Genomic DNA, 24640 nt, shown 5'->3' with positions numbered 1-24640 from the left:
ATGATGCTCAAAGCACCTGCTAAACATTCAGATGTTCACTGCAGAAATACAGATCTGGTGTTACTTCTTCCTGCAACAAAAGGCATTAAAGTTCTTGAAGAGACACACCATTTTTCAAGTTGTTTTTCTGACAAGGAAAATCTGTTGAACGTGGTGGAGCAGGTTTTAATGTGTTTTACCGTGTTTATGAAATTACACAGGGCATTCCTTAATGTTTTTATGAATAAGCATTCTATGTTATCTCACAGAGATAAAAAGATGTACAGAGAGGACAGACACTGCACTAGTATCTTGGAAACTCAAGCAGCAGCGCCAGACTACTTGCTATTGATTTTAGTAGATGAATTGAACCAACAGGAGTGCAATCCACGTTCTCCTCTGCTCCAGCATCACGTCCTGAGCCAGGAATTCAGTTACCTTTCTTATCTCCTACTAGTCTGGTATAACAAAAAAGCAGTGGGAAAGAGGTATCGTTCTAAAGTTTGAGTTATCCGGGAGAGTTAATTTTGTTTTGTTTTTCCTCTTTTACACAACTTTTTTTTTCCTTTATTTTTTAATTATTCCAGCAGAAGCACATGTTGGGTGTGACGCTAATGTTCGAAAAGGGGTGGGCAGTGAAATGATCCCTGCGCCACCTGCGGCCCAGCGGCTCCAGGCCCGCCCGGCCTCGGCAGGGCCATTCCCGCCGCAGCGGCCGCACGTGAGGGGCCGGGGCGGGGCCCGCCCGCGCCGCGCGCCCATTGGCCGTCGGGCGCGGCACCTGACGTGGCGGCAGCGGTACATGTGGCCGCATTGAGGGCTCTCGGCGCCACCCGCCATCTTCTGTCGGCGTGCAGTGCTGGCGGCCGTGGCACGGAGGTAGGAGAGGGGCTGCCCTGAGGGAAGCGGGGGGCTTTTTCGCGGCTGGACCTTCACCTCTTCCATCCCCACCGGCGCAGCGCCTGGGCCGAGCGCGCTCACTCCCGCCCGCAGGCGTCGGCGAGCCTCGGTGCGGGTCGCCATTTTCTGTTCTTTGGCGGTACGCTCCGAAGCCGGGCGGGAGGCGGGCGCTGATGTGTTCTGTCTCCTGCAAGTAGGTCTGGCAGGGCGCAGCGTCATGGAGGAAGACTGGAATGCGGAGATAGGGGATGAGGCGTTACTCCCATCCCTTGAGAAGGTACGAGTGGAAGGGGCAGCTGTGGCGATGGAGTATGTTTGTTTCTCTAAGTTCTTTTTCCTCCAACCCTTGTCCCTGCAGCCTGAGTGGATGCTGGGCAGTGGCGTTGGGATGTTTGGAAATATGGTAGGCAGCCGTAGGAGCTCATTGTTACCGAAGAGAGGAGTTTTTCTTGCTGCTGTTTTGTTCGGATACTAGAGATTGTTACGTGCTTAAGTGAGCTCGACATGTCAGCTTGTATAATGTGATTTTTGTTAACTTTCAGATACAACCAGTATGCCATTTAGTGTGAAGTGCATCTTTCAGAAGATGCAGAGGGCAGCTTCTTTCCAGCGCATGAAATGTGTTTGTATTTACGTGCTTTGTTAGGCCTAAAGTCGTCATGTTGTTGTGCCTTTTGTCTTTCTGCAGGTTAGCTTGCTTGAGAGACCAAATGACACCTCACCTGTCTTTAATTCAAGTGTAGACTCATTTGGTATGTGAAAGGCTCTTTTGACTTTACTGATGTTTGGAAGAGTTCGTGCCTTGAGGATTGTACAGGATTAAAGGAAAATACAATGCTATTGTGATATTTTCATGGGACCCCCATGGAATAGCAGCATCAAATCATATAGATAACATAATGATTAGGCTTTATTTTGGACTGTCAGTGCTTCTTTATTTACTGCAAATATATAGTAACATATAACTACTAAAGAGTCAAAGATAGGTTTGAATTTTAACTTAATTTTTTTCTAATTGTAGGTACTGATGAATTTGTGAACTCACAGCATCAGCCAGTGAGTAGTTTTGGTAGAGGAAGAAATTTTGCAGCCAAAGGTAACTTCCAGTAGTAGTTCTATTTCTAATGGCTAATTGTGTGTGATACATTAAATTTTGCCATTCACCGCTTTCAATCAGCCCGCAGGTTCAGCTCCATGAAAGTAGAGTTCTGTCGTGCGTGACCGTGGCTTGGGAAGTCAAATGCTATCCCTCCAAATGCCTTCCTCTTCCTTCTTCTTTTCCTGGATTTATATGCTAAGCTTGATGCCACATGGGGTGGGATCAGCTTTCCTGGCTCTGTCCCATCCTGTCTTGTGCGCCCTCACCCCTTCTTGCTGGCGTGCTCGTGTGAGGGGCAGAAAAGGCCCCAATTCAGTGTGAGCACTGCTCAGCACTAGCTGAAAACATCCTTTTTATTATCAATACTGTTTCCAGCAAATCCAGGGCACAGCTCCGTGCCAGCTGCTGTGAAGGAAATTGGCTCTATCCGAGTCAAACACAGCACAGTTGATTCTTTGAAAAAATTCTGTACCATCCTTTTTGTTGAACCCTGTTATGGTGGGTGAATGCTAGGCTTATTTGGTGCAGGGCACTAATGTCAAGCAGTTTTGCTGTAGGCTCTCCAGCAGCAATTACGAAGTAACTGGTAAGCTGTATTTAAGATGTGTTGTTTTTAAGGATGCTTGGAATGCTATCATTTGTATATGAGGCCTTAAGGTGTAATTTTTTTTGTCTCTAACTGATGTGGAAGAACCAAACTGACTGACATACTGGTATACACACCAAGCTGTGGTGGCAGAGAAGCCGTAGATGCTGTGCTAGGAGAACTTGATGGTGTATCTGCATCATCACTGTATCAGATGATGCTCTTTGTCATTACAATATGATAGAACAGGTGTTCAGCTGAAAAATAAGGACTAAGGAGTAAATGATCCAAGGTGATTGTTTGGGCCTTAGATAACACCTAAAACTTAAGTCTAAAATGAGGAATACCGTGGTTATGCATATGGCTTATGTTTATACATATGCATGTGTTTTTTTTCTCAGAAGAATGACTAAGGAAATTAAAAATAAAAAAAATATGCTACAAACTTGCTGCTGACTGAATAGGTGGCTCTGAGTAATAAAAAATAGAACTCTGCAGATCTGAAAGACATGTTTTCAAGTTCTCACTTCATAGCAGGCAGCAACTGGCATTGCCGCTTTATAGTATCTGTTAAGAAAAATGTGGAGGATAAATGCTGTCAGTTGCCCTTGAACCAGAAGTCTTAATTGATCTGCGTGCTTACTGAAGAGTTGAAGTTTGTGGCTTGATTAGCATATACACATGTAAAGTCAAATACTTAATGACCTAATGTTTGATTTACTTTTTGAAATTGTACAGGAGAGCACTACTGATTTGTGTCAGACTTCTTGGCAAAAAGTAGGTCTTGTCTTCATTTTTTTCACATGTTTAGGCAAGTCACTCAGTTGTATATTGAAGTTCTTGTGAAATCATTAGACAAGGACTGAGAAGAACAGTTACCAAAAATAAGGGGCTTGACCTGCACATCAGAATTAGGCAAACATCAGCGATTGTATGCTATGCTGTACTGCAGGTTTTCAAGAAGGAATTGAAGAAGATGCCATTACACAAAACACAGGGTTTAAAGGATTTGGACAAGGTTTGTTGACTGGTTTGTATGATGCCAGCATTCACTGGCCTTTCTTTCTGGCTTTGCTTGTTCCCTGAGAATGAGCAGTGAGGAGTGAAAGTGTTGAAGTGAATTTTCTTCATCCAGGTGAAAGGCACTCGATGTGCTGATGCATAGTGAGCACAGTGAGTTACTGCGTGCTGTGCTGTATTGTTGCAGGTTTTCAAGAACGCAGCGCTGTAGATGGTGCTAGTACACAAAACAGAGGGTTTAAAGGATTTCGCGGTGGCTTTGGACAAGGTGACAGTAAGTTTGGTGTTTTTTCATACTGAGTGGTTTGTATGGCTACAGTGTATGTTTGATAATCTTCCTGGGCTTTTTTTTCTCCCTAAGAACTACCAGTACAAAGGTGAAATCAGTAAAATGGCTTTTGTTCTTCATCCAGATAAATGGCATTTGATCTGTACATGCGAAATTGAGCAAAGTGTGTTACTTTGTGTTATGTTGTGCTGCAGGTTTTCTTGCAGGAAATGGAGAAGATGCCGTTACACAAAACAGAGGGTTTAAAGGATTTCGCAGTGCCTTTGGACAAGGTAAGATTGTTGCATTGACTGGTTTGTATGATGCCAGCATTCACTGGCCTTTCTTTCTGGCTTTGCTTGTTCCCTGAGAATGAGCAGTGAGGAGTGAAAGTGTTGAAGTGAATTTTCTTCATCCAGGTGAAAGGCACTCGATGTGCTGATGCATAGTGAGCACAGTGAATTACTGCGTGCTGTGCTGTATTGTTGCAGGTTTTCAAGAACGCAGCGCTGTAGATGGTGCTAGTACACAAAACAGAGGGTTTAAAGGATTTCGCGGTGGCTTTGGACAAGGTGAGAATAGGCTTGATGGCTTGGTGTTTTTTCCATACGGAGTGGTTTGTATGTGTTTGGTGATCTTCCTGGGTTTTTTTGCTCCATGAGAACTAGCATGGGGAATTGAGAACTGCTACTACTGGTTCTGTTCTTCAGCTGTGTTGTGGAATAGCAATGGTCTTTTTAAAAAATGAATATTTTTGGGTATAGTACAGTATAAGTTGGAGTTAATGAAGATGTTGGTGGCACTGTTTCTCTGCAGATTTCTCTGTTGGAGCAAATAGCTGGCTTTAGTTGTAGCATTTCATGATACTAGTGTGTAATTTAGAAAAGCTGATCAAGCAGCTACCCCCCCATCCATGCCAGCCGTTCGGGAGCGAGGGGCAGTGTTTAGGCCATTTGCACGTGATTTAAAATGCTCTAGGGCACTAGTGACCAGGAGTGGGCGAACTGAGGTGTGGCCTCTCAGAGAGGGTGTAGCATGGCAAGTAACAGGTGCATGGCAGGGCAGTGAGGGTGTGGCACAACAGGGACCTGTGGTGTGTCAGTTTATGTGGCAGTTAGTGCAGGTGGGGTGCAGCCATTGTCCTGGTGATGGGTTGTGTGTTAGGTTGGTGTGATATTTCAGCTGTGTTTTTTTTTGTTGTTGTTGTTCCCCCCCACCCCCTGTTTACTAGATCCAGTACTGATTTACAAGTGGTCAAAAGTGGTGGCTGTTGCTGCCACCAGCAAGGGTTTGCTAACCTAGACAGAACTCCCCCAAGAGGGAAGCAAGTGTCCTGGCCACTGGCTGCAGCAGGGGGTGTCTGAGCCTGGTGTTAGTACCAGAGGATGATGCAAAAAACCCTTGTCTATGGTGTAAGCAGGTAGGTGATTTACTGTGTCTGAGGGCAGAGCTTAAGAGGTGGAAGGGCCTAAGGAGTACTAGAGGAAGCAAAAGAGAAATAGAGTGGGTGAGTAACGCCCTTCCAACTGTAAGACGAGCTCTGCCCCTCTTGCTGCCAGGCAGGAGGAGGAGACATAGTAGATGGCGGGGAGTAAAGAGGTCCCTCCCAACCCCCTCTGCTTTCCCAGGTGCTCTTGTAGAATAGGTATGAGACCCTAGATCTAGAGGGTCAGGCAGATGATACAAAAGAAAAAAATCTGTCTGGAGGGTCATGCAGTTGTACTTACTCTGTCAGATGGATCGCAGCCTCAGGCCTTAAGAAGAAAGGAAAGGTGGTTATAGTAGGTGACTCCTTTCTAAAGGGAACTGAAGGCCCTGTCTGTTCACTGGACCCACCCCAGAGGGGAAATCTGCTGCCTACCTGGGGCCTAGCTACAGGATATCACCAGGAGACTCTGTTAACCTCTTCAGCCCTCTGGTTATTACCCACTGCTGGTTGTCCAAGTCTGCAATTATGAGCTTGATAGGAAGGGCACCAGTGCATTTTAAGATGACTTCAAGGCTCTGGCTCAACTGGTTCATGGGACAGGAGCACAGGTGATGCTCTCCTGTCATCCTTCAGTAGCAGAGATGAATGATGAAAGGAATAGGAGAACCCGCATTATCAGTAACTCGCTTAAGGGCTGATGCTGTCAGCAAATTTTGGTTTTTATGATCATGGGGAAATTTTCACAGCAGCAGGCCTGTTTGGGTCACGTAGGGTCCATCTGTCTAACAAGAATTCTAGGCCAGAGTTGGCAGGGCTGATTGAGGGAGCTTTAAAATAGGTTTGAAGGGGGAAGCAGATGAAACCAGGCTTTCTAGAGAGGAGGCTAAGGGTGATAAGCCAGAGTCAGCAGTGAAACCAGCGTAGCTGAAGTGCATGCACACAGATGCATGCAGCATTGGTAACAAGGGGAGCTGGAAAACGTACAGGAGGAAAACTGTAACGTAGCAGCCATCATGGAAATGTGGTGGGATGACTTACCCAACTAGAGTGTTGCAGTGGATATCTGCTTGCTCTTCAAAAGGGAGTGACAAGGGAGAAGAGGTGGAGGGTTCACTTTGTATTTTAGAGAGAGTCTCAACACTACAGAATGTATGATTAATGATGATAAGGTTGTGTGCCTATGGGCAAGGATCAGCAAAGGGCCAACAAGGCTGACATTGTGGTGGGTGTCTTACAGACTGCCTAACTAGGAGGAAGAGATGGATGAATTATTGTGTAAGCAGCTGGAGGATATGTCAAGATCTTTATGCCCTTGTTCATGTAGGAGATTTTAAGCTACCAAAATCTCATGTAGGAGATTTTAACCTACCAAAACCTGGGAGCTCAGCACAGTAGGGAGATGGAATCTAGGAGCTTCTTGGAGTGTATGAAGGACAGCTTCTTGTCACATCTGGGGAACTACAGACCTGTCAGTCAGCCCTTGGTGCCTAACAAGGTTATGGAACAGATCATCTTGAGTGTGATTATATGGCACATACAGTACGGCCAAGGGATCAGACCCAGCCAGTGTGGCTTTTGGAGTGGCATGTCCTGCCTGACCAATGTGATCTCCTTTTGTGACCAAGTGACCCACCTAGTGGAAGAGGGGAATGCTGTGGATATTGTCTGCTGGGACTTTAGCAAAGCCTTTGACACTATCTCCCATAGCATATACCTGGAAAAGCTGTCAGTTTATGGCTTGTGTCATGTGCTGGCTTAAGAACTGGCTGGCCAGGTGGACCCACAGAGTTGTGAATGGTGCTGCATCCAGTTGGTGAGCAGTCAGTCACGTGTGTCCCCGAGGATCTGTGTTTGGCCCAGTCCTGATTAATATCTTTACTGATGATCAGGATGAGGAGATTAATCTACTGTTAGCAAATTTGCAGATGACATTAAGTTGGGTGTGTATGTTGATCTGCTGGAGTGCAGGAAGGCTGTGCAGAGAGACCCAAACAGGCTGGATTGATGGGCTTTCCCAGTGTATCTAGCCATACGCTGCACAAGTCCAGGTGCTGGATCCTGCCCTTGGGTCACAACAGTGCCCTGCAGCACTACAGGATGAGGCAAAGTGACTGGACAGCAGACAGGCAGAAAGAGACCTGGCGACCAGTCACCAGTGGTGTCCCTCAGGGATCTGTGCTGGGGCCAGTTCTGTTTAATATTTTTATTGATTACATGGATGAGGGTTTAGAGTCCTTTATTAGCAAATTTGCAGATGACACTAAGCTGGGAACATGTGTTGATCTGTTAGAGGGACAGAGGGCTTTGCAGAGGGACTTGGAACGGTTGGATGGATGGGCAGAATCTAATGGGATGAAGTTCAATAAGTCCAAGTGCCGAGTCCTGCACTTTCGCCACAATAACCCCCTGCAATGATACAAGCTGGGGACAGTGTGGCCGGACAGTGCTCAGGTGGAAAGGGACCTGGGGGTGCTGGTTGGCAGTCGGCTGAACATGAGCCAGCAGTGTGCCCAGGTGGCCAAGAAGGCCAGTGGCATCCTGGCCAGTATCAGGAACGGTGTGGCCAGCAGGAGCAGGGAGGTCATTCTGCCCCTGTACTCAGCACTGGTGAGGCCTCACCTGGAGTATTGCATCTGGTTCTGGGCCCCTCACTTTAGGAGGGACGTTGAGATGCTTGAGCGTGTCCAAAGGAGAGCAACGAGGCTGGTGAGGGGCTTGGAACACAAGCCATATGAAGAACAACTGAGGGAGCTGGGGTTGTTCAGCCTGGAGAAAAGGAGACTCGGGGGTGACCTTATCACTCTCTTCAACTTCCTGAAGGGTGGCTGTGGTGAGCTGGGGGTTGGTTTCTTTCTCTGGGCAACAACTGACAAAACAAGAGGACACAGTCTCAAGCTGCGCCAAGGGAGATACAGGCTAGAATTAAGGAGGAAGTATTTTACAGAAAGAGTGGTCAAATACTGGAATCATCTACCCAGGGAGGTGGTAGAGTCACCCTCCCTTGAAGAGTTTAAAAAAAGACTGGATGTGGCACTTGGTGCCATGATCTAGTTGAGGTGTTAGAACATGGGTTGGACTCGATGATCTTAAAGGTCTCTTCCAACCTAGAATTTTTGTGATTCTGTGGTTCAGTGTGGTCAAGAAGGCAAATGGCATCCTGGTCTGGATCAGCAATAGTGTGGCCAGGAGGGCCAGGGCTGTGATTGTCCCTCATACTTGGTACTGGTTAGCCTGCACCTTGAGTACTGGCCCAGTTTCCTCAGTTTAGGAAGGACCTTGAGATGCTGGAGCAAGTCCAAGGAAGGGCAAGAGGGCTGATGAAGGGTCTGGAGCACAGGTCCTACAGGGAGCAGTGGAGGGAGCTGGGTGTGTTTAAGGTGGAGAAAAGGAGGCTTAGGAGAGACCTTATCACTCTCTAAACTGCCTGAAGGGAGGTTGTAGCCAGGTGGGGATCAGCCTATTTTCCCAGGCAGCTGGTGACTAGACAAGAGGAAATAGTCTTAAGCTGCACCAGGGGAGGTTTAGGCAGGACATCACAAAGAAGTTCTTCACAGAAAGAGTGATGAAGCATTGAAATGAGCTGCCAGGGAGGTGGAGTTACTGTCCCTGGAGATGTTAGGAAAAGCCTGGACCTGGCACTCAGTGCCATGGTTTTGTTGATGAAGTTGTGTTCAGTCATAGGTTAAACTTGATGACCTCAAAGGTCCTTTCTAACCTAGCTGATTCTGTGGTTTCTGTGATTTTATACTCCATATGCGCCTGTGTGTTACAGGTACCAAAGATGGACAAAGAGGTATACCTCAGTCTGGAACTCTCAGCTTTAGAGAGAAAGGAACTCTCACAGGTGGTGCAGGTGAGACTTTAGTAGTGGGGGTGAACTGTACAGATTTCCTCATTGGTGAGTTGTGGGAGTGTAGCTAATTTTTCGCTTGGTTGAGACTTTGAGCAATGTGATCTAGTAGAGTATGGCAACTCTGCCCATAGCAGGGAGGTTGTAACTAGGTGACCTTTAAGATCCCTTCCAACCCAAACCATTCTATCATTTCTATGCATTTCAGAAGTGCTCCTTTGTATCTGAAGAACAATTGATTTGACTATATTTGGTTCAAATAATGGTTTTTAGTAAGTGTTGCAGAGGCCTTGTGGTAATACTCATTGAGGACATAAAACAGCATCTTTAATACATGATAGCAATTAATTTCTGTTAAAAAACAAGTTGCTTTTTTACCAGCACAGTTTCTATTCTTTCAAAAAAATTAAGACCATTTTCCCACCTTTTTGACTGAAGCCTGTTGTGGTAGGGGAATGCTAGACTTGACTAAGCAGAACAGCAGCACATTGATGCAGGGTATCGGGGATGAGCCATTTTGCTGTAGACTCTCTAGCAGCAATTGTGAAGTAACTTGTGAGCAATGTTTAATGTCTCTTGTATTTATGGATACTTAAGGTACTGTCTCTTACATGTCAGTCTTTAAGATGTAGTTTTTATTTGTTGATGTGGAAAAACCAAACTGACTGATACACTGGTATACACCAGGCATTGGTGGAGAGGAAGCTACAGATGCTGTGCTAGGAGAACTTCATGGTTCCTGTACAAGATGATGCTCTTTATTTTTACATTATGATAGAACAGCTAAATGCTTTCTGGCAAAAAAGTATCTTTCTTTTTTCAGATACTTAGGAGAATCACTTTGTTATATTGTACTTTTTATATGAATAAAATAAGGACTGAGAAGAACAATTACCAGAAATAAGGGGCTTGACCTGCACATCAGAATTAGGCAATCAGTTATTTGTGTGCTGTGCTGTACTGCAGGTTTTCAAGAAGGAATTGAAGAAGATGCCATTACACAAAACAGAGGGTTTAAAGGATTTGGACAAGGTGAGTGTAAGTTTGTTGACTGGTTTGTATGATGCCAGCATTCACTGGCCTTTCTTTCTGGCTTTGCTTGTTCCCTGAGAATGAGCAGTGAGGAGTGAAAGTGTTGAAGTGAATTTTCTTCATCCAGGTGAAAGGCACTCGATGTGCTGATGCATAGTGAGCACAGTGAGTTACTGCGTGCTGTGCTGTATTGTTGCAGGTTTTCAAGAACGCAGCGCTGTAGATGGTGCTAGTACACAAAACAGAGGGTTTAAAGGATTTCGCGGTGGCTTTGGACAAGGTGAGAATAGGCTTGATGGCTTGGTGTTTTTTTCATACTGAGTGGTTTGTATGGCTACAGTGTATGTTTGATGATCTTCCTGGGTTTTTTTTGCTCCATGAGAACTAGCATGGGGAATTGAGAACTGCTACTGCTGGTTCTGTTCTTCAGCTGTGTTGTGGAATAGCAATGGTCTCTTTAAAAAATGAATATTACTGGGTATAGTACAGTATAGGTTGGGACAATATAAAATACTGTATACAATATAGAATATTGTATACAATACAGGTTGGAGTTAATGAAGTTGTTGTTGGGACTGTTGCTCTGCAGATTTGTTGGAGTAAATAGTACTGGCTTCAATTTTAGTATTTCATGATACTAATTTTATACCCTCTGTGTGCTACATATCTGTTACTTATAGGTGGTAGAGGTAGGCAAAGGGACATACCTCAGTCTGGAACTCCTGATTCTAGAGAAAGAGGAATACTCGCAGATGGTGCAGGTGAGGCTTTTTAGTGGCAGGGGTGAGCTGTATGGATTTCCTCATTGGTGATCAGTGACAAAGCAGTTCCTTCTTAATTCTGGCAGATACTGTCACTAATTTTTCTTCCTGTTAAGAACTTTCTGCAAATGCTAGGTATCTTGGTTGTGTGCCTGGAAAGACATGTTTGTAACTCATTTGAATTTTAGTTACTGGCTTTTCAAAGTTGTAATGTTACATAATCTTTTTCTTTGTCATGCTGAGGCTGGTTAATGCACAGTGAAGCGGAGGTGCTGACCCCAAAGGTGAAAGTAAGCCTTAAAAAACTTGCTAAATTTTGAAAGATGTGATCTAGACTTCTACCCTTCTACCCTCTGTAAGAGGAAATATTTTATTGTCAGTGCTGAAAAGTACAATGTATAGCTCTGACAGGCCACTTACTCCTTATTTAACTTTGTTTTAATTTTTGGGGTTTTTTTGTTTTTTGCTAGGGATTTTTCCCCTGTAGTCCTGCTGTATTCTTCTGCCACTGATGCTACTATACCTGGCTATGTATATTGTCCTACCTAGAGCATAGTAATATATTATTCACAGAAGTACCATAATTCAAATTAGGAATGGGATTAAACCAGTGTAATGGTCATTGGATGGCTGATATTCTCCATGTAAGAACATTTTGTGTGATAACCATAAAAAACTTCATTGTAGAAAAGATGAATAAATGGCTCTTTACTCAGAGGGTGAGTTGCAGTGAAACATTGGAAGAGGTTGACCAGAGAGCTTGTGGATTTCTCATCCCTGGAAGTGTTCAAGGCCACATTCAGTTGGGCTTTGAGCAGTGTGGTCTAGGGGAAGATGATGTCCATCCTTTGGCCTGGGGGTTGGAAATGGATGATCTTCAAGGTTCCTTCCAACTCAAACCATTCTGTGATCCGGTGGTTAGTATACCTGTCCAGAAGTGATACTTAATATCTGAAGAACAATTGATTTGCCTCTGTTTGACTCAGTTCAACTAATGTTTTCAGGTTTTCAGTTCAAATAATGATTTTTAGGAATTGAAATTTTTATAGAGGCAGTATGCTAGTGCTTATAGTGGACATAACTGCATCCTTAACACAGAACAGTAATTCTTTTTCATTACTATAGTGTAAAGTATTAGTGTGTTAAAAAGTGTTCTGGGCAGTGGTATGCAACAGTTGTATCTATCTGTGGAAAGAGGGTTTTTCAGAAAGAGTAATTTGTTGTGTGGGAAGCATGTCCTTCCTTGTGTTCTAAGAGCATGTGTCTGTCTGGATGATGATGAAGGAGAGCCTAATTTAATTTTTGTGATCACCTCTTGAAAGTGGGGTCCTTGAGCGAGTGTGAGACATGAATGCTTTACAAGACTGACTTCATATGGAGGTGAAAATGGGAAAAATGGAGGGAAATCCAGATGACATTTCACTGAACTGAACTTCAGTAGCTTCATACTTAAAATAGTTTTATTTTAACTTCTCCTTATACCGTTTTTGAACTTAAGTGGTTGTGTTCTTAAGGTCCAAAGGTGACTTATGTGCCCCCTCCTCCACCTGATGATGAACAAGCCATCTTTGCACGTTACCAGACAGGAATGAATTTTGACAAGTATGATGAAAACATTGTTGAAGTGTCAGGACTGGACCCTCCAGCAGCATTAATGGTTAGTGAACTGGTTATTATCACAGTTTATGTGAAGCATTATTTACAATGATGTGTAGTGAGTTCAATATTTGCAGCTAATGAAAATAGCTGCAGTAAAAAATATCAAATCTTGCAGATAGTGTGATGTTGGAAGGAGGTGCTCCCCGTTTGAAAGATAAAAATTTGAATTCACAGTAACTAACAAACTACATAAGTGGTCCAGAGAAAGTAATACTGGATATATTGTAAGAATAGTGATTAAATTGTGGAAAAATACCAGTTTAGATATTGAAAGAAAGAGGTCTTTGGCAACAGTTTCTGGCCAGGCTGGTATAATTACCTTACTGAAGTCAATTACTGAGGGATCTTCAAAAATGTAAATGAACATCTGTTGGGGTAGTATGTGTTTAGACAGAGGGGTTTTTTTTAAAGTAATTTGTAGCCCTATTCTCTGTGCTTGCAGTTCATTGTTTAACATATAACTTAGTTTATCTATAATGGGTGGCCAGTTTAAAAAGGCAAAAGCTCTTTTTATGGAAAAGAATGAGGAGAGAAGTGGAGAGGGGTTAGTAGTACCTGTGTTGAAAGAGAAGATGCAGAGGTGTTCTTCCCATCCATATTCAGAAAGGTGGTCTCACTGAAGTTAAACTGATTTTTGTCACCTGTGTTGCTTTTTGGTCCTGGTTAGGAATGTTGTTTTAGCCACCCTTACTGGTTGTGTTACAGAGACCATGTGTAACTCCTGCATGAAACGAAGTTACAAATTTCAGGTTTTTTTCATAGCATGCTATGTGATTTTACTTGCTTGAATCTAGGTATACAACTTCTGAGCAATTCTCTCTTAAAACTAATAAGACCAGCTGAAAGTGTTCATAACATTCACTGTCCTGCAGACAATGTTATTTGAATTGCTAGCATGAGCAGATTTTAGGGACCTTTGGGGCTTTTACCTTTTGGAGCCTTGGCAGTGTAAATGACTGGTGAGACTACTAGCTACTACTACTAACACACTTTAGTATTTGGATGTCTCTATCATACAGTAAGCATTTTGGATTTTAAACTTTCTGCGTTCTGTGATTGTGTAATAACTATTTATAATTTTCTCTTGCAGAGTTTTGCAGACACGAACATGTGTCATACTTTAACTGTGAACATTGCTAAAGCTGGGTACTCTAAACCTACTCCAGTGCAGAAGTATAGCATCCCTATTATACTGGCAGGACGGGATTTAATGGCATGTGCCCAGACAGGATCAGGAAAAACTGTAAGCATTTTGTGCAGTATTTGATCATGAGCTTTCAGATGGATGCCTCACTCTTCCACATCTCACATGCTTGACTGCTTGTTTTCCAGATATTTCACTTGCACAGCAGTGGCAGGTATCAGGTGCAGATATGCATGATGATAGGGTTGTCACATTTTGGCCTTTATCCTTTATTTTAGTAAACTAGTATCTTGGTACAGCAGGCCAGCCTTCAGAGATACAGATGTGGATTCAGAAGTATAGGCAGGCAGTCCTAGAAACTGTTTTTGTTTTGTGTGCATGTTTGTTTGTTTCTTTATTTTTCTGTGATGTGTGGATGAGTTTTGTGTGCGTTTTGTTGTTTTTTTTTTTTTCAAAATTAGACCTCAGTGTAACTGTGGTGTGCAGGTTTGTCATACTTGGTTTGATGAAATCTGATGTGCACCTGTCATGGTTTTTTGCTTTTAATCATGGACCACTGCTGAGAATTGATACTAAGCTGAAAATTGTCTCAGCTTTTTAAACTCATATACCAAAATGTAACAACTGACAGCTGGTGGATGTGGTTGTTTGGTTATGAATGTAACTTTTTGCTATTTAGTTTAGTGTGGAATCTTAGTTTTAAGGTAGCTCTGTAGTTCTTTTGAAAGACCTCTTCTGTTTGCAGAAGGGGAAACATCCGGAGTCTGTGCTCTAAATATTCTGAATGGTTTTGTACAGATGCAGGTTTGTGGTTATCTAGGCTTATCTGGAAGTAAATGTGCTGATGTGGTGTAGCTGTGTTGCAAACTCATCTGCCATTCTAGTAGGTTTTGGTCTTGGGTTACTTAATTATCAGGGTATGTAATCCGTGTATGGAACTGTATGGAAAGTTAGCCACTGCATGATTGTGTTCCTGTGTTACTGGACTGTTAAGATCCAGAGATCTACTTTCGTACTGGTTAACAAGGTTGAACGTTCTCTTGTGCATTTAGGTCTATCCTTCTGCAGTCTGATGTTCTTGATCATTATGTATACTATCACTCAAGCTTTAAGATTGATACACAGATTTTTATGGGACTGATGAAAGCTTTTAATCTTAAACAGCCCAAATACTGCTGTGTTTTCCCCCCCCTCGCCCCCAGGCAGCATTTCTTGTACCAGTTGTGGCCCAAATGATGAGGGATGGTGTAACTGCCAGCAGCTTTAAAGAGCAGCAAGAGCCGGAATGTATTATTACTGCCCCAACTAGAGAACTGATAAATCAGATCTTCCTAGAAGCAAGGAAATTCGTGTATGGGTAAGCATTTGCACTGTTGCCTGGTATTGATGATTACTTTGCTTGAATCGGCAGTGGTTGGTTTTTTTCATAAAAACTTGAAATTTTTTTTTGTGCCCATCAAATTACAAACACTTGAGTTCAGATTATAGTACAGTTTAGCAGGTTTCTTACTATACGATGAGGGATTTAAGTGCGTAATCTTTCTGATACTGGGGTGGGTGGATGGAAGGCTTACTCCACCTTGAAGAGGAGATAAGTATTCAGCTTATCACTGATGAGAAAAGTGAAGTGTCTTAGAAGACTTGCTAAGTAAGTTTTCCTGTCTGACCTTTCAGGAGCCACTCTGACAGTCACTCCTTGGGACCAAATTCCCTTTGCAGCGGGTGGCTCTAGTGAGCTGCTTGCTGCCCAGCTTAACTTCTACACACACCACTCAGAGTCAGGTGAGGTTTCCTCACTGATGCGACCCCAGGTTTCCCGTAGCAGAATCTCAAACCTCTGTTTACTTCAAGTAATTTCACTGTTTTGTAGCAACCTGTAACAGCTCAGAGTGTCTCCTGAAGGGACCCCTGAACAATGGAATCACAGGGCTTTTTTATATGCTTAGTTTATGTACCTAATATTTTGAGGTCTTTTTACTAAGTTATTTGCTCCTGCGGAGTCTGAGCGTCAGGTGACCTGGCTAGTGATGCAGGTGCATGTGGCCTTTGTTAAGTAAAGGGTCAGTGCTGGTTCCTGGTCTTTTGCGTGGGCTCCAGTGATTTCTTGCCACCCAGAGATGAGTCTGCAGCGTGCACTGCAGCTGCACACTGAGCTACCTGCACTACATATATTCAATACGAAGGAACTTTTTAGCTTGTCTTACGTAATTTATACTTGCTTTACTTTCATCTTGGCAAAATGGAAGTGAGTGTTTTGGGCTTTAATTAATTTCCAGTGATGGTTTCTAATTACTCCTACTCCTGATGTTTCTGGTCTTAGATATGTCGGAGCTCAAAGAAACTCTTCAAGCTTTCAAAACAGAACAAGAGATCTAAACTTCTCGCTAAGTCCTTGAATGTTGTGTGAGAGTACATTTGTACTAGATTTGTCATTAATCTTTTTACTAAGTAATAGGTTTTACCAGTGTACAGAAGAGAACTAAATCTGTGTTATATAATGGTTTGTTACTGTTTGGAGGTGAAATGCAGAGCATCATCGCTGCAGAATCTGGTGGGGTAAATCATACTTGCTTTTATTCAAGCAAACTTACACTTGGAGGCTGTCTGCCTTCAGGAAGAATGATCATGTTCACCTATCTACTTACTAAATAGGTTCTTAAGAACAGCTTCTTAATCTCTAAAACTGTTATATAACTTTGTAGCTGATTCTGTTTGTTATGCTGTTTTTAAACTAGATACAGATGATTTCATCATAAAATAACACTTGAATCTAGAAAGTTTCTCTTACAGCTGATTTGTAGTAAAAATGAGAATAAGTTAAACAGTATCAGGATGTGACTCTGTAGTGTCTAAAGAAGAGCTTGTGTATTGAACAGTTGAGATTCATGATCTTAGGCCCTTTGATTTATTTGCAAATAGGAATATGAAATATATATATACACTAATGATGGATAAATACTGAAATAGGGATTCCAGAGGGAATGTCTATTCTTGACAAAAGCTTTCTGAAAAATTGTATTTAACTTCGGTAAAAATTTACCACATTTATCTGATTAGCATTGTTGCATATGAAACTGAATTAGTATCTTCAGTAAAAGATCATTTGAATTTGTGTGTGAGAATACTTATTGTATACATGTAAAGATCTTAGCAGAAGATGATAAAGATGAGCTTGTAAGCATGATTCAGAGCTGTGTAAGGTAGTTGTTGCTTAGAGAAGTGGATTTGTACAGAAGAGTATCTACTTGATCTAACCAAAAAGCATGGTGGGAAGGGCACAGAGTAGTGTAGTCTTTGGGTGGATTTGCTGTCTAATCCTTGAGTCACACACTGTGTATGGCCAATGTGTGTATTTATTATTTTGCCCCTTTTAAGGTCTGCAGAGATTCCTTCTGAAGCTCTAGAGGCATATGTAGTGGTGGTTCTGCTTTTTCTGAGGATGCCATATAAAGTCTTAACACTCTTTTGACTGTTACTGTTAGTAAGACTCAGTTGAAGAGAGGGGAGAATGCAGGCCAAATCAAGTGTTTGTTCCTAGCAAGCCACTTGGGCAGCCTCTGTTACGTAGTATGTGGGGAACTGTAAGCTTACTTGGAGTGGGTTTCTGGTTTTGAGCACTGTTCTTGGACTGAGCTGTATGCTGAAGGAGTTAAACCACTCTTAAACTGATTTGTGGTAGATCTGATTATTTTATATGAACTTTGATGAAACAATACTGTTTGCTTACTTACATAATTAATCCAAACCTTTTCTACACGATAGAACTTGTATAAGGCCTGTTGTGATCTATGGAGGTACACAGACAGACTATTCGATTCGTCAGGTAAAGCAAGGCTGTAATATACTGTGTGCCACTCCAGGAAGGCTTCTAGACATCATTGGAAGAGGAAAGGTAACATCTTAACACTTCATCTGAATTCCTTAAATACCTTTAACTAAAAGACAAAATACTGGTTTTTGTTCTTTTAAATTAATGGAAGAAGAGAGTGGCTTTCAGTGGCTCTATCAGTATGCTGCCTTTGTACAGGCACTGAAATATAAGTGATGTTTATCTTAGACTGTCTGAATTCCTTGAAGTTTTTGAAGGAGTAGCCTGAGTCTAGATCTCTTCAGTTCCTTTCAGAGACAGCTGGATAATATCAGTCTAAATCAAAGTGGCTGCAGTGGTCATGGCAATAAAATTTTATAGCTTAAGTACCCGGAACACTTTCATGTAGTTCTCGTGGCATATTCTGTAATAGATCTTCACTTGGTGTCCTGTTTGTTTTGCTGCAGTGGCTTTTTAGCTATCTCACACTATTTTCACACTGATCCAAAATACAAAAAGCTCCAGGTTATATAGTACTATATTTGAATTTTTTATTTCCCCCAGTCATTATAAATTCATATTCAAATTTCTTTGTGTTAGTGTGGTGACTCAGTGATATTCACTGAACAAACAAAGTTTGGAAAAACACTTGGTAGTAAACTGGAGATGAGTTTTCTGCAGTTGTCAGGCTTTTAGTCAAAAGTGATAGTCTTGTTCAGCAGTGGTGAAGTTGTAATAGTCTTAGTAATGCTTTCTGATGTAATTCTTTTTCAGAAGAATAAAAAAGGTTTTGGGGAATCTTTGAGGGTTATGAGAGAATCTTTCTAAAACTCAAGGCGTAATTTGAAAAGAGATGGGCTGAATTATAGTTGGTCTCTAAGCTCTGTGTTTACATTGCTAAACCAAGTTCTGAAGCACTGTGGTGTGTGAATTTGTGCTGATTAAAAGGCTAAGTAGAGGTTGAGATGTAAACAAATTGTGATAACTTTCACTTTTTATTAACTTGAAAGAAATAAGTAAAAGGTGGATTTTTGGCAATTAGGGTATTTTGCAAGTGCATACTGTCAGTGAACCAATAGTGTTTTTCTTTGACTGAAATACTTGCAGATTGGCTTGCATAATGTGAAATATTTGGTGCTAGATGAAGCAGACCGCATGCTTGATATGGGTTTTGGTGCAGATATGAAGAAGTTGGTATCTTTCCCAGACATGCCACAAAAAGAGAAACGCCAAACACTAATGTTTAGTGCCACTTTCCCTGAAGAAGTTCAGAGGTGAGTAGAATAAAGATAGAAATAAATCTGAAGATGTGTAGAACTAAATATCTGAAGAGTTAAGAACACTCCTTATTTTTAAAGACTTGGAAATACTGAAAGCTATGATATTAATATTTATTGCTTAATTTAAGCAGGTACTCTAAAACATTAACTGCTTAATTTAGGTGGGGACTCCTAAGCAATTTAGAAAAGTTTTCTCAATGCTTTTAAATGCTACTTCTGCAGAAGTCCTCATGTTCCCCCCGTTGGTTTCTTATTCCTCCCCCACCACATCTCTGCAAGCTGAAAACCAGTGATGTTGCTGATAACACCACTGACTGATGACATGTAGCAGTTACTGCTCAACTTAACAGCATTCATAATACTCAGGTCTTACTTAGATAATTGGTATTTATTTTCAGTAGTTTTAAAGTTTCTACAGTTGGGTTTATGATACATCTTATGTGTTTACTACTCATTAACTTTAAAGTTCCTCTCACTTAAGGGAGCAGTCTTCAACAGATGGTATGGTTGCTGGGTCTTGTCATGCCCCTCATCTGCCAGCACCCCCAGGTCTTTCTCTCCAGGTCTAATTGGGATCCATTCTCTGTCCAGCCTGTACTTGTCCTGTCCTATCAGCCTCTGTAGATGATTTCTCTTTTTTGTAAACCCCCTCTAGTACTGGAAGGCTGTAATAAGGTCATTCCAGGCTTAATAATCCCCACTCCTCAACTCTCTGTTTATATTCAGAGGAGAGGGGGTATAGTCCTCTGATCATCATTGTGGCCTCTCTGAATCTTCTGACATGTCTGTCTTCTGCTGAAGATGCCGCAGCTGGATGCAATACTCCAGTTGAGGTCTTAAAAGGCAGACTAGAATCCCTTGACCTGCTGGTCACACTTTACACAGTCCAGTGTGTGGTTTATGTACTGGACCAAATTATGCAGACTCTTCTGGCTTTTTTAAAATGTATATAAGACTACTTATATTGTTCCTCACAAAATGGAGGATAAAAATATTATCTGTGAATGTTGCTTAAACATAAGTGAAAATATGTGCTTTTAAAGCAAGAATAATTACGTGAGATTTTTCAGGTTGTTCAATTTTATCTCTTTTTCAGGCTAGCTTGTGAGTTTTTGAAAACTGATTTTTTATTTGTTGTTGTTGGACATGCGGGTGGAGCATGTAGTGATGTTCAGCAAAATATTCTTCAAGTTTCTCAGTATTTCAAGAGGGATAAACTGATAGAAATTCTACACAGCATAGGTAACTTTACTTAATGCCAGTTGTTCACCAGAGAAGTCAAACTTGCTTGGCTTTAAAATTGTGTTTGAAGGGTTATGGCTGTATGATTTTGTTGTGTGTTGCATGCTTTACAAGACTGTTGATGAAGCTTGAAGCAGAATTGGGGAGCTGCAGGTTTTTAGGCATATTTGTGTAGGGGTATTTCATAGTCATAGGCTAGTTTGGGTTGGAAAGGACTTGTAAATATAATTGAATCTAATCTAATGCCCAATATTTGTCAATCATTCATCTCTATTAAGTACTGTTAGACAACCTTCCAGATGGCTTTCTGCTTTCTATGATCATTTACAATACTTAAGCATCTGGGGATACTATCTCATGATTACAGGGGTGATAAAATTGTGTGAATGTTTGGGCCTGTGTTTTATTAGTGTCTAGGATTTTTCCATATTTGTTTTGTACGTCTTGTTTTAATGCTGAAGACTGTGAGTATGGAATCAAAAAATGGTCTGTGGAGTCTTGCCGTTCAGTGCTCAGGATCATGTACTGCTTTGAGCCACATGCTGTAGAAAGGAAATGCTTGCATGTTGGAGGGAACAATTTTCGTTTTCTCTTTTTATTGCGGAGAAAAACAATGTATGTGTCTTCACTCAGTTTCTCTATTGATACAGAAATTGATGGATTGAATTTATTTAGCTCAGAATAGGCAAAAAAATTACAGTCATACTTAGACTTTATTCAAAATGTGTGCCTGTATTAGGTGTTAATATAAATAAGCACTAGGTGTCAATTTAGATAAGATTACTCTAAATAGTGAAAATTGTCATGATTCAAACTACAATGGCTTGAAACTTTCTTCAACATAGGTAATGAACGAACTCTGGTCTTTGTGGACACAAAGAAAAAAGCAGACTTCATTGCTTGCTTTCTTTGTCAAGAAAATATACCAGCCACTAGTATCCATGGGTAAGTATTTTTAAAGTGAAAGTCACCTGTGTTTTTTAAGAACTTTTGTTGAGGACTCACATACTCATATCTGTGTAGTTTAGCTTGCCGTGTGTTCTGACAGACACCACAATATCAAGGTTGAAGAAGGGCTAAAAGGATCTTAGCAGATGCAGGATGTTTGTGTATATCCTGTGGCTGTTGGATTTGTAGGTGTGTGAAAGTAGTATAGCTCTCTAGAAGATTTGGCCTTTCATTCTTGGTGAGCCTGAATTGCTAACCCACAACCCCCTTGTGTTGGGAGGAGGTTCTTAATACATTTCAGTAAAATTACTGTAGTGTGAATTGAGGTATATGTAGAATAACTGGTTCAGTGGAATCTTTTGAACTGTCATGAATGTTACTGGTTTCTGAGTAACTGTCCTAACTTCAACTCACAAAGGTAAAATGACTGTTCTCTGGAGTAGTGGCCATATCTGTGTAGTGTAGCTTAGCATACCAGATATCACTATCCCATGTTAAGATCCTGAAGAGCGCTGGTTAGCTTACTAATTTGTTTTCTTGCTTGGACAATAAAGAACGTGAGTGATTTCTGATCCACTGTAGTTCAATACTGGTTAATTTGTAAATAGTCTTCAAACATGGAAACACCAGAGCAAATCTAGTTTCCTTGTTGCGATGATAAACAGAAGACAAATTCTGTACTGTTGACTGGCCACAGTTTTTTAGTATATCTGAAAAGTGGCCTGTGCAGGGGGCTGTGTAGACTTTGTCTTTGCTATTCTGGCTCCCTGCTGCAAAGCTGTAGGAAATTGTAATCAGTTAAGCAAGTGGATTATTTTGGAGAGGTAGTGAGTTTGATGCATAATTATTTCCAGTTCTTGCTTGTCTTGCTGCTCTTCAGTTAAAAATGCAGAAAACCTAAACTGGGCAGTGTATGAGTTATTTGGGTCTTTTTTTGTTTTGCATCCGTTGTCCCTATTTCCTCCCCCCCCCCCCCCCCCCCCCCAAGAGCTTCTTTACATGAACCATTTAAATTGTACCATAAATAATACTGTGAATTTTAGAGATACCCATTCTCAGCCTTGCTTTTTTTCTAGAGATAGAGAACAGAGAGAGCGAGAAATAGCTCTTCGGGATTTTCGTTCTGGAAAATGTCCAGTTCTTGTGGCAACCTCAGTGGCAGCAAGAGGTCTGGACATTGAAAACGTTCAGCATGTCATTAATTTTGATCTTCCTTCCACCATCGAAGAGTATGTACACCGAATTGGGCGAACTGGTCGTTGTGGAAATACAGGGAAAGCGGTTGGCTTCTTTGATAACAATTCAGATGGTCATCTTGCACAACCTCTAATTAAAGTGCTTTCAGATGTAAGTTTCAGATCTTAGTGCTGAACTTTTTCTGTTCTTTAAGATTTCACTTGAATGTACTGAACAACTGTGACATTTTGGGTACACTTATGGAACTCTTGGTCTGAATTGGTAAAGCAGTCAAAGTCTCTGAATTGGTTTTCCTAATTGCTTAGGCTCAGCAGGAAGTTCCTGTTTGGTTGACAGAAGTTGCTTTTGAGACTGAAGGAGGACGACTCCCAGTTAATACCCAAAAGGTAGGTCTGGAAATTAATTGAAAGTCCTGGCTATTAGAACTTTGTCTGAGACAGTTTAAAACTGTCTTTAGTGGTATATATCCAGTAAAGCCACTGAAATTGTTCTGACTGTATGTCCCTTTTCTTAGTTGTGCATCTTCAAAGAATTACTATTACTGAAACTAATTTCAGACCAGCTGCTTGACTTGGGCTGTTACAGTGTGGCCCCTTACTAGCTGCTGCAGTCGATCTCTAAAGTCAGGATTCTTCTGGAAGAAAACATTCATGCAAACATAAACAAAAGCTGTAGTTCAGAAATTTCTGTGCTACACGTGTATGGTGGGAGCAAATAGTTCCTGATTATACAGTTACTGCTTGTTACGAATCACTTAGTCAAGCAACTCAGTTGATTGAACACTTCAGTTAATTATAGTTAGGTAAATGCCCTGGTCTGGTCTCTGAAAATTCTTCATGGCTGGTTTGGGGAGAAACCTTCTAGGCTCTTGCCGTTGGTAATTTTAGATTCTGTGCTTACTCCTATTTGAAATTAAAAGCTTTTCCTTCATGTCTTGATTCCATAAGAACTTTATCACAGATCAGTTGCTTCCAGGTGTTACAAATGTACTTTGAGACCATAGTAGAAATAACTGCTCTCAGTGCTTACACAATGTCTGAAGCTTCACTTCAAGCTCTCATCTTCCTTTCATTCATTATCTCTTCCCATATGGTAGTTACTGAAAGCTTTGGATGGTTTGGGTGTTTTTACCTAGCTGGCTAGTCCCTTTACTAGATCATTTTTCTGGGGGTATGGGGATTTCATGGGATGTCAGATACACAAACGTTGCTTCCTTCTCAAGCTCTCAGCCTCACATTACAGCTGTTGTGTATGTTTGCACAAATCTTTTCTTGCAGAGTAACTCTTCACTCAGTGGATCTTTTTTATATATTCTACAAGAAATATTCTAGTTCAAGGACACTTTATTTTTGCTTTTTTACTGGATTGCTTTCAGAGGTGGATCTCACTAGATTGCTTCCAAATGCATGTCTCCAGCCTTTGTGTCTCCCAGCATTTCATCAAATCCATAATTTCCAGGTCCAAGTCCATCCATGGCCTTCACAACCTCTGAGTAACCAGTAACCAGTAACTCTTTGTCCAGAATAGAAGAGATTTTTGTGTGAAATCTGTCTGCTTGCTTTTGGAATGCTACCCTTAGTATCACATACATACAGCGCACCAGCTCCTTGAGTTGAAGAATGTGAGGTTCTAATTATTATGAGACCTTCACATGTCAGCCTGACAAACTCTTCATTTATAATCAGCCCCATTTTTCCTGATAAGTCCATTTGATAATCAAATTATGAATTTGAAAGAGGAATCTATTGGAGGATCTTACATGATTATTTTGAGGCAGTCTTAGAGATTACTGAGCTTTATTCTTTTTCCAGATGAAAAGGATTTGCATTACTGGGAAGGTAATGCAGACAGTCATTCTGTAGTATGTAGTGGAAAAGGAAGTTTTTTTCCCACAATTGTATGAACTGATTTGTGTTGGGTAAGAAAAGAAGTTGAAATGTGAACTGTGGGAAGTGTTATTCCCACATGTGATAAAATCTGAGGTTGGCTAAACTGCAGTAATTTTGCACCAGGGTAAAAAATCCATGTAAATAGGAGATTAATGATGAAGACTTCCTGAGTGTTCAGATTACATTGAGATAGGTGCATGCAGAAAGCTAAAATTATTTTGTGGTGATTTACCAGTAAATTATTGAAAGTATTAATAATTCTAAACTAGAACCTGTTGTGTTTCCTAGAATTACAGAGGCAGAGGCAAGGTGAATGCAGGAGAAGTAAAGATGGACTGTTCTGCAAGAGAAATTGAGTCATGGGATTAAACTGCTTTATACCAGACTGGTTTGTATTGTGTTTTGCTGTAAGTGAAATGTTGCATGAGAAGATAATCTTGTGAAGACCCAGTTTGGGAAGGAGATTTATGTTAGGGTTCACCTAAACTTTGTTTTGCAGCATGTCAGTTAAAAAGTTTGAATCTTGTGTTAAGATGATTTAAGGATCGG

At 41.4% G+C, this 24640-nt stretch overlaps 1 protein-coding gene across 1 annotated transcript; it reads left to right on the top strand.

Moving 5' to 3' along the window:
• Positions 1 to 825: 825 nt before the first annotated feature.
• On the top strand, positions 826 to 24640 carry DDX4 (DEAD-box helicase 4). The gene is made up of 22 exons (XM_058823611.1): positions 826 to 858; positions 1077 to 1156; positions 1568 to 1631; positions 1901 to 1975; positions 3517 to 3582; positions 3772 to 3858; positions 4068 to 4145; positions 4344 to 4424; positions 9054 to 9134; positions 10098 to 10163; positions 10363 to 10443; positions 10844 to 10924; positions 12439 to 12581; positions 13674 to 13826; positions 14930 to 15084; positions 17490 to 17619; positions 18643 to 18809; positions 19912 to 20057; positions 20903 to 21002; positions 22082 to 22352; positions 22508 to 22588; positions 24380 to 24640. Exons 2-22 carry the CDS (start codon positions 1097 to 1099, stop codon positions 24458 to 24460), a joined length of 2247 nt encoding a protein of 748 aa, XP_058679594.1. The 5' UTR covers positions 826 to 858; positions 1077 to 1096; the 3' UTR covers positions 24461 to 24640.

This window comes from Ammospiza caudacuta, chromosome Z (assembly GCF_027887145.1).
Source record: "Ammospiza caudacuta isolate bAmmCau1 chromosome Z, bAmmCau1.pri, whole genome shotgun sequence".
Classification (NCBI taxonomy): Eukaryota; Metazoa; Chordata; class Aves; order Passeriformes; family Passerellidae; genus Ammospiza; species Ammospiza caudacuta.
Note: the sequence above shows the minus strand (reverse complement) of the source record. Positions and strands in the feature narration are given on the sequence as shown.

Coding starts and splice junctions, on each gene's coding strand:
- DDX4 (XM_058823611.1), top strand. CDS start 1,097: ATGGAGGAAGACTGGAATGCGGAGATAGGGGATGAGGCGTTACTCCCA. Junction 1,976..3,516: donor AAGAAATTTTGCAGCCAAAG/GTAACTTCCAGT, acceptor GCTGTACTGCAG/GTTTTCAAGAAGGAATTGAA. Junction 4,425..9,053: donor TCGCGGTGGCTTTGGACAAG/GTGAGAATAGGC, acceptor TGTGTGTTACAG/GTACCAAAGATGGACAAAGA.